Source organism: Pinus tabuliformis, chromosome X, assembly GCF_031772625.1.
Source record: "Pinus tabuliformis cultivar Carrire ecotype Pingquan chromosome X, CPIR1, whole genome shotgun sequence".
NCBI lineage: Eukaryota > Viridiplantae > Streptophyta > Pinopsida > Pinales > Pinaceae > Pinus > Pinus tabuliformis.
This window is the reverse complement of record NC_142308.1, coordinates 1,304,808,157-1,304,818,647: the sequence shown is the minus strand read 5'-3', so window position 1 is coordinate 1,304,818,647 and position 10,491 is coordinate 1,304,808,157. Positions and strand designations below refer to the sequence as shown.

At 38.6% G+C, this 10,491-nt stretch overlaps 2 protein-coding genes across 2 annotated transcripts; both read right to left on the bottom strand.

Moving 5' to 3' along the window:
• Positions 1 to 7,334: 7,334 nt before the first annotated feature.
• On the bottom strand, positions 7,335 to 8,806 carry LOC149144846 (uncharacterized). Its single transcript, XM_089449847.1, has 2 exons — positions 8,614 to 8,806; positions 7,335 to 8,480 (listed from the first exon to the last, which is right to left on the bottom strand). The coding sequence occupies exon 2, from the start codon at positions 8,478 to 8,480 to the stop codon at positions 7,710 to 7,712; it is 771 nt and encodes a 256-aa protein (XP_089305973.1). The 5' UTR covers positions 8,614 to 8,806; the 3' UTR covers positions 7,335 to 7,709.
• On the bottom strand, positions 8,588 to 10,491 carry LOC149144845 (disease resistance protein RUN1-like). Its single transcript, XM_089452283.1, has 3 exons — positions 10,046 to 10,491; positions 8,902 to 9,941; positions 8,588 to 8,815 (listed from the first exon to the last, which is right to left on the bottom strand). The coding sequence occupies exons 1-3, from the start codon at positions 10,140 to 10,142 to the stop codon at positions 8,588 to 8,590; spliced, it is 1,365 nt and encodes a 454-aa protein (XP_089308409.1). The 5' UTR covers positions 10,143 to 10,491.

The window sequence follows — 10,491 nt, the reverse complement described above, 5'->3', positions numbered from 1 at the left end:
TATCGATAATTGTCATATTTGTGCCTCTGGAAACATATTAATCTCGTTAACTGAGTTTCTTTGAATAAACAACTGTTAGTTTATTTTATCAGTTTACACGGAATGTTAAATTAAACAAAGCCATAGTAGCTTTAAACGGGGGCATTTTTCATTATTCATATACATTCTTGGAAAACACCACTTTGAAATCAATCTTTGTTTGTGTTAGATATGGATAATGACCTAGATGAAGCAATTCCCTTAATGACCTAGATGAAGCATATCTATGCCCTCTTAATTCTGACGTCATGGAATCTAGCTATATCTGAGCTCAGATAAATTTATTAGTCGTACAAGAAGACTTCATTAATAAATCTAGGGACTTCAAGTTCTGATGTGTAGTGATTTCACATCTGCTTAATAGGGAACCATTTCAACAGCTATTTGAAGTTTACAAAGATTTGGTGTCTTTATCAATCAATAATACTTGATAGCCCAATTGGGTTTGATACATGTATGCTTTATGATTATTATTGCCAGGTCTGAAGGCTTAAGTTATGAAATCATTCATTTTAACTGTCATCCGAGTTGGAATCTAAACATGAGTGGAGAGGTTCACTGCCCTACTCAGATTTTGTGGCAATTCCTGTTACTTTATGCTCATCCTTCAATAGTACCTATTCTGCAGATGAGCTACTTTCACACATATATTATAGCTGTTATCAATCAAATTGTGCACCCTGTTTAAGTTAGCTTCTCCTAACACATCCATTAACATAGAATTTGATATATCAAGACCAATCAAGGCCATGACCTTATCATTCATCTTGCCCCAGTCCTCCTACTTCACAATGTCAGACTTTGTGTCCTTCATACTGATTTCTACTCTCTTTCGATAAGCAAATATTCCATCTTCAACCTCCATAAATGGAAGTTGTGGCCATAGAATTTATCGATCTCTAAATGTCTAGATGTCATTTCTCCTGCCACATATATCTTATTAGCCTCTCACTGAAGCTAGCTACCTCAAAATAATCACTACTACAACTACACAACATTGTCCAACTTGAGCTTCTTTACCTAGAAAATGAGATTTCTCTAGCTTTCTGATCAAGACCTCAAAACAAGGCCTCAAGAACACAAGATTCTGCAAACCAAGCTTCTTCAACTTGGCAACAAAGATGTCCCCCTTTGAAACCAACAACCACTTGATGCTAAATTGTTTTACCTGGAGAGCAACCTATAGCAATTAGAGAAGAATCTACAGCAGAAAAATTATGAAGATAAATAGGAAATTCAAAATATTTAAAACTATAACAAAGAAGTACATAAAGCAACAAGGATTGTTTTTTTAATATAGAGGGAACAGATGATTGTTCACCTTTTTTTCTATAAGCAATGTACAAACATTGAAACAATGTCGCCGCTAAAATCAGAAATACAATTGGGAAACAACTTTGTTTCTGAAGCACAAGAATGCAAGCCAGAGATTTCTTTATGCATTTCATATACAATGGAAACTGCTAGTTACACAGATAATGTAACTCGGCATATCTTCACACTTGAAAGAAACTCAACACACATTGTTATTTTTTTGTGACTTGTAAATATAATTTAAACATTAGAGAAGTGTTGGATCAGGTGCACAGCAAAATTAAATAAACACAGAATTAACACAGTAGAACAATCAAGCACATAAGACACAGCTTTTAACGTGGTTCACCCAACCAATCTGGGCTACGTCCACCAAACATAGGCATCAGGAGTTTATTAATCAAATTGGAGATTACATCAAGAAATCCTCACACTCTCTTAGCAAACATCCGAATGGTTGCCTGTTATATAGCCTAGAGAATCTAACAGCCTCATTAATTCCCTCACATCAAATATAGGAGGCATTAACTCCCTCCCAACAACCTGGAGCTAATCTAGGAACTGAATCCCTATTGTTGTCATCAGCTGAGATTTTTCCTATTTTGCTCAAACAGAAAATCTCAACAATCTCCACCTTGACAACAATTCGCCTGATGCCCTGTTATTATTATTTTATCTTTTCTGCAAGCCAAGAGAAGCCAAACACCAGCGTAGCTTCTCCAACAAAACTGGTTTCGTGAACATGTCTGCACAGTTCTCCTTTGTATGCACCTTTTCAAGAGAAACTCCCCTTTCAGTGATAACCTGTCTTACAAAATGATATTTGATTGGAATATGCTTTGATTTACTATGATAGGCCGGATTCTTAGCCAAATGTATTGCACTTTGACTATCACAAAGTAACCTGATGTTGTCCTGTAACCTACCAAACTCACCAAGCAAACCTTTCAACCAAACCGCCTCTTTGCAAGCATGCGAAGCAGCAATGTATTCTGCTTCAGTAGTGGATAAAGCAACAATGTTCTGTAGCTTTGACATCCAGCTTATAGCTCCACCTGCAAGAGTAAAGACGTACCCTGAAGTTGATCTTCTCTTATCCAAATCACCTGCAAAATCGGAATCAACATATCCACAAACAAATTCACTACTCTTATTGTAAGAAATACAATAACTACTTGTGCCTCTCAAGTACCGAAGCACCCATTTCACTGCTGACCAGTGTTCTTTACCCGGATTTGCCATGTACCTGCTGACAACCCCAACTGCATGAGAAATATCTGGTCGCGTACACACCATCGCATACATCAAACATCCTACTACATTAGCATACGGAATTCGAGACATATAATCCTTTTCTTCATCTGTATTAGGACATAAACTCGAAGAAAGCTTAAAATGGGAAGCTAAAGGGACTGACACAGGCTTCACATTATTCATGCCAAACCTCAAAAGTATTTTCTCAACATACTTCTGTTGCGATAGCCACAACTTACCATTACTCCTGTCTTTGAAAATCTCCATGCCTAAAATCTGTCTTGCCGCTCCTAGATCTTTCATATCAAACGTCCTTGCCATCTGAGTCTTCAACCTGTTGATTTCTTCAATGATTTTGCTTGCTAAAAGCATATCATCAACATATAACACTAAGATAATGAACATGCCATTATTTAACTGCTTAAAATAAACACAATGATCATATTCACTTCTTACATATTTCTGACTCAACATGAAAGAATCAAACTTCTTATACCACTGCCGAGGCGACTGCTTCAGGCCATATAATGACTTCTTGAGCCTGCAGACAAATTTCGCATTGCGATGCTGAACAAACCCTTCCAGTTGTTCCATATATATTTCCTCATCTAAATCACCATGTAGAAATGCAGTCTTAACATCTAACTGCTGCAACTCCAAATCAAACAAAGCCACTAATGCTAACACAATTCTAATTGAAACAATTTTAACCACTGGTGAAAATATCTCATGAAAGTCTATGCCAGCTTTCTGAGAAAACCCTTTTGCAACCAACCGAGCTTTGTACCTGTCTTTCGTATCATTCACACCCCGTTTCAGCTTGAAGACCCATTTGCATCCCACAGTTTTCCTGCCTTTCGGAAGCTCAACCAGATCCCATGTACCATTCTTACCTAAGGCCATCATTTCTTCCTTCATGGTTGCTTTCCATTTGTCACTATTTGAACCTTCTACAGCTTCCTGATAACACAAAGGTTCATCATCATTAGCGATCAAAGCAACTGAAGTAACATGATCATCATACCTTCTCGGACGGCGTTTGATCCTTGTAGACCTCCTTAAGAATGTTTCTGGTGCTTCCACAATTGGCTGTCTATCAACTGTAGGAATTTCTTCATGATCGCCATCTGAGACCTGTTCATGTCCTCCATCTGAACCCTGTTCATAATCTGATTCTGAAACCTGTTCATGACTAGAATCTGAACTATGGTCGTTATGACTATCATTAGAAATGCTGTCAAACTGAATATGCTGGAAATCAGATACATCATCCTGTTTCAATCTTCTATCTACATCTAACTGTACAAGAGAGGATTCATTAAACTTTAGATCTCTGTTGATGATGATTTTGCGGGTAGTAGGATCCCACAATCTATATCCCTTCGTTCCATCACCATACCCAACAAAGATATACCTTTTAGACTTTGGATCTAATTTAGTTCGCTGATGTTTAGGCACTAGATCATATGCATCACAACCAAACACTCTGAGTTTAGAATAGTCACAAGGGTGTCCTGTCCATACCTCTTGCGGAACCTTGCAGTCTATTGACGTTGATGGAGATCGGTTTATCACATAACAAGCAGTTGCCACTGCTTCCGTCCACAACTCCTTCGGCAACCCGGCGTTACTCAGCATACACCTTGCTCTCTCTAGAAGAGTCCTGTTCATGCGTTCAGCAACTCCATTCTGCTGAGGAGTATAAACCGTGGTCTTATGTCTTTCAATCCCTGCATCCTTGCAATAGCTGTCAAACTCCTTGGAGGAAAACTCACCACCATTGTCAGTTCTTAAACATTTTATAGTTCTACCAATGTTGTTTTCTACCAATGCTCTAAACTGCTTGAAAACTGTAAAAACATCAGACTTCTTTTTCAACATGTAGACCCAAACTTTCCGAGAAAAGTCATCAATGAATGATACAAAATAAGACGAACCACCATATGAAGCTGTAGGAGCTGGACCCCACACATCTGAATGGATATAATCAAGTATGCCTTTACTAGTATGTTTGCCTGTTTTAAACTTTTGTTTACTTTGTTTACCAAACAGACAATGTTTACAGAAATCCAATTTTCCAGATCTTAGATTAGGAAGTAACTTTCGGTCAGCCAAAATTTTCAATCCTCTTTCACTCATATGCCCCAATCTTTGATGCCATAAGTGAATGGAACTACTGTCATGTTCAGACACAGACACATGATCTGACCCAATTCTACCTTCTAACTGAAATAGATTTCCTACTTTCTTAGCCTTCATCACTAGTAAGATACCTTTATAGATTTTCATAACTCCACCTTGAATTACAGTTTTATATCCATTTGAATCAAGTGCTCCTAATGAAATCAAATTTTTCCTTAAATCTGGTACATGCCTCACATCAGTTAATATTTTTGTTGTCCCGTCAAACATTTGCAGTTGTATGCTCCCAATTCCCACAATATTACATGTTACATCATTACCCATGTACACAACACCATCATCAACTGATCTATATGTTTTAAACCAATCTCTATGTATACACATGTGGTTAGATGCCCCGGAATCTAACAACCAATGTTGATCATGTTTTGAAACATTAACTGACAATACTTCATCACTCATACCTGAACAAGATACTGAACCTGTATCTGTGGTGTTGGCTTCCTTCTTTTCTGTCGAAGAGCCTTCTTTAGCAGCCTGCTTTCGCTTCCAGCAATCCTTTTTCAGATGTCCAGCCTTGCCACAATGCCAGCACTTCACCTTGGGCTTCTTTCCTTTGGATTTTGAGCGAGAGTCACTATGCTTTCCCCCGGAGTGTCTCTCTCGTGAGCGACCTCTGGCCATCATTACCTCTGATGTAGAGGTGTCTGCATTCGACCTCTTCCTTGTCTCCTCAGCCAACAAGGCTCCAACAACATCGTCAAACTCAAGAATTTCTGATGTACTAAAACTTATTGAAGTAACAAAGTGATCCCAGGATTCAGGCAAAGAACATAATAGAGTTATTGCCTTATCCTCTGAATCAAATTTCACATCTAGACTGTTTAATTGCACCAACAAGGTATTAAAAACATTCAGTTGATCAGCAATTGAGGTACCTTCTTTCATCCGCAAACTGTAAAGCTGTCGTTTCAGGAGAATCCGATTTGTCAAAGATTTCGTCATATAGAGCTTCTCAAGCTTCGTCCACAGGCCTGCGGCGGTTTTCTCTGACACAATGTTGAACAGAACATCGTCTGCCAGACATAACCGAATTGCGCTCAGAGCTCTATCATCCATCTCATCCCATTCATCCTCCGTCATGGAAGCAGGTCTTTTGTTTTTCCCCAACAGTGCTTTCGCCACACCTTGTTGAACCAGCAGATCGTGCATCTTCACCTTCCAGATCTCAAAATTATTCTTGCCATTAAATTTCTCAATTTCAAACCAGGCACTTTGAGTTTTCGCCATTTTTGTATCAGCAAAAAACACAGTAATCTCCAAAACCCAACTTTTAATAAAGTTTGTGATTAAATACCAGCAATTAGCAAATTAAAAAACAAACTGCCTATGCCTTTGTGTTTGCACCACAAAAAACAACTGCCTTATTGCTGTGCAAAATTCCAGTATATAAACTGAGTATCAAACTCAAGAGGAATACATCCCTTTCAGGCAAAATAATTTACTCTCTAAAAAATTTCGGGCAAATAGTTTCACCGAACTGAACTTGGACACAACCTAACAGGATTATGTGATTTTGGGCCGACTGTTATAGACAAAATTCACATATGTACACAGCGCATACCACAGTTTTATATCAATGCTATTGCAAAAATATATATATATCTACGCTGTTTGCAAAAGATACCCACGCAGGTTACGCTGTCCGGTTATATATCCACATTGTGTTTTAACATAACCACGCATTTTTTCAATGTAAAACGACATCCACGCAGTTTGTCAACACATCATATCCATGCGATTTTTAATATGCAGGTTTTGTTTAAATAAATCCACGCTGGTTTCAAAATAGATACCCACGTTGTTTATAACATATCAACACCGTGTTTAAAACTATCATTTTAAAAACGCATTAACTCAAACTGCATCATACCGTTTTCAATACACAATTTCTAATGCATATCAAGAATACGTTTTTGAAAACTGCGTCATACTGTTGTCAATACACGCTGTTCTCCGCATCGGAACGGTTTGAAGAGCGCCCACCAAATCCAACGCTGATCAAGTGCTACCGAATCACTTTACACAGCGCACCTCCAATCACAACGCACAGCAACGTATACGCAGCAACAAACATCCACGATCACGCCAATCCACCTCCAGTACGCAAGTCTCAGCACCTCCAACATGCTCTGATACCAATTGTTGGATCAGGTGCACAGCAAAATTAAATAAACACAGAATTAACACAGTAGAACAATCAAGCACATAAGACACAACTTTTAACGTGGTTCACCCAACCAATCTGGGCTACGTCCACCAAACATAGGCATCAGGAGTTTATTAATCAAATTGGAGATTACATCAAGAAATCCTCACACTCTCTTAGCAAACATCCGAATGGTTGCCTGTTATATAGCCTAGAGAATCTAACAGCCTCATTAATTCCCTCACATCAAATATAGGAGGCATTAACTCCCTCCCAACAACCTGGAGCTAATCTAGGAACTGAATCCCTATTGTTGTCATCAGCTGAGATTTTTCCTATTTTGCTCAAACAGAAAATCTCAACAAGAAGAAATTCTCCTCTAAATTTACACTCTGTTGTATCAGATAATCAAGCCATTTGCTGAGATGAAAAACTGGGTCAACTGAAGAAAAATCACTACATTTTGTTGCATCAAATACTCTTTGAAGATTAGTAAAACTGCACACAGTTTGTCTACACTCAGCAATCATAGACTTCAGATCTGTTAGCCTTTTTTTTTCTGACATATCAAAAGGAAAACTCCAAGCTCTGTATCTCTGGAACTCCAGCTCTTAGTCTGTTTGAAGAGGAAGTAACTCATCATTGGCCAGTCCAATAAACAAGAAGACATGGATCATGCACCAACGGACCAAAATAAATATGTTTTTTCAACAACAGTTACTCCATGACTTGTTTTAATTACACACACCTTTCAAGCTGTTGCTGCTAACAGTGAAAGTGGTGATGTTCTATACGGTGTGAAAACTAACCTACCATCTGAGCTTCTGTTAGGATGTGAGATAGCAATAGATGAACCATGCTTGTATGAAGAAAATGAAACAATGAATTCATCAAGATTTTCAGTTCTTGTAGGTGTGTCTGCCGAAGGAGGTTCAGAAGGTGGCACAGGATGTGCTTTATCGCCTGCAAGCATTTGCACTACTTCTCTCATACTAGGTCGAGCTTCGGGATGAGGATGGGAACAGAGCAAACCCAGTTCAAGAACGAGCCCAACTTCTTCAACAGGGTACTCATTAAGAAGTCTAGGATCAACTGCTTCCAAAAGCTTTCCCTTGGAATGCAACTCTCGAACCCAGTCTACTCGAAGTTTTAAAGTTGATTCCGGTAGTTCTTCTATATGCTTGCATTCTGAGAGATTGAGTTTCTGTAAACAACTCAATGATCCAATATCCTCAGGCAACCCAGTCAATCCATAACATTCCTCCATATTCAATACTCTTAAATATTGAAGCTTTGATATGGATCTTGGTATTTCCTTTATAGATGTGCACCCGGAAAGAGTTAATTCTCGTAACTCATGTATTATCTCTCCCAACTCTGCAGGCAATTTTCTCCATGCTTCAAAGTTGATTAATCGCGCTACCCGTAAATTCCGGAGCCGCTGAAGATCACTCGGAGAGATTTCAAAATCATGGGAAGATCCCGCTCCATTTAATTCCATGTGTTTCAGGTTGGAAGTCATCTGCACATAATTAAATGAATGCAACTTATACACCATTATCAAATCATTGGAGCAAATGAGCACGCGTATATAAATATATGGAGCAAAGTTGCTTTATCGAAGATTTGTCATTCAAATATCTCAATTCTTTTACCTGAGATACTAAATGGGAGACCGGCAACTTTTCCTTGGAAAAACATCAACTTCTCAAATCTCTTCTCACATTTACCCTTCACATTTAAAACTCCAAACCGAAGAATTCTCAACGAATTAGACATTGAATCCAATTTTGTTGCTGGCATTTCCAATGGATCTCCATAACCATCAAACCAGAGGCCATCGATTCCTGAGATGTCCTGCAATTATAATTAAGTTAGTCATAATAATCGAGAAAGGGATTGTATGAAATAATTCACTGCATTTATTTTCCAATTTCTAATACCTTTTCTAAAACTTCTTGAAATTGACTCCTATTTGCATTGGTGAAATTAAATCTAGTCTCCTCTGCCCTTACGGTACCAATCTTCAAAATCACATCGTGCACATTTAAGCACGTGAATCTGTCTTTAGAAACCAATGCTCTCTTTTCTAGCATATCCAATTCAGACTCTCCCAGAACATCTGCCACAGAGTCCCAATTCATTCCCTTGAAAAATACGCAGATGTCAAGAAATGGACCTTTGCACCTTTCAGGAAGATGATCATAGGCGAAGACATAGCGCTCTATGTCCCCCAGTGCTTGACCCTTCAAATGTTCTTTGTCTTCCATCACTATCCGAAAGGCTTTCTGTTTGTCCCCTTCGGAGATTATAAAGCTTGCAACCACTGTCAAAAGTTTTGGGATTCCACCGCATATCTTTACTATCTTCTCCATTTGGCTAGAGTCTATTTGTGCCTCCTTCATTTCCCTCTCTAAAAGACTCCTCGCTTCAGATGTGGGAAGGCCGTTCATAGGATACTGTTTGGTTTCCATTTTGCACCCTGTACACACAGTACGCACACCCATTTCCCGCGCAGTGATGAGCACCCTCACTTTTTTGGCCAAATGCATGTCCCTAGGCAAAAGCTGCTGCAGCTTATCACCGTCCAAAACATTGTCTACGTAGAGAAAGGCTACTTCTTTCTGTAACACACTCCCAATTTGATGCTGTCCACTTTCTAACGTTCTAACATCTAGCTTTTCCGCCTTTTCTTCAGCTATGCCCACCATCAAATCTCTTAATATACATTTTTGAAACTCTACAATATTTGGAGTTGATGTTATATCATCAAACAATCTGACCATCGAATATTTACAGCCTACAATATCAAGTCTAACCATCGAATATTTACAGCCTACAATATCAAGTCTAGCAAACACAACATCCGCCAGAGTAGGCTTTCCCACTCCACCAAAACCATACACAATAACTGCAACTGCATTTTTCTCACTTTCCCATTCCAGAAGATTAACAACTTCTTTTATGGGTTCTTCAATTCCCACTGTTTAACCATATAAAAACATATCAAAAACTATCCTAAAACCTTAAAAATAATATTCATATTTGTACAAAACCAATCAACACTCACAATGTCTCATAATTTACCTGCATATGTAGGATATTCTCGCTCCAGTGTTGTCGGTGGACGCACCGACCTACAATCAATGGCATCGTAAAGACAGATATCGAATCGGGTCTTCATATGCTTGTACAATTTTTCTAACTCTGCTTGAAATTCAACCAGCTCTTTCTTGTCGACGGGCGCTGAGAAAAACCTGTGAGTAAAGTTCCTCAAACAAATTTAGATTTAGTCTTACCGGATTATTTGATAAGAGGGATGTAAGCAAAACATAAAAATGGGCATGAGAGCGTTCAGTACTCGCCTGGAAAATTTTGACGAATTAATTTGAACGCAGCACATGATAGAAGCTTTGACTATCATCTCCAGTGCTTCTTGAATTAAATCTTCCATTCCTTCCTTCAGTCGAGGCCGTTCTTTAACCTGCTTCACATATTAGTAACAGGGTTATGATTATGAATACCAGCGCGCG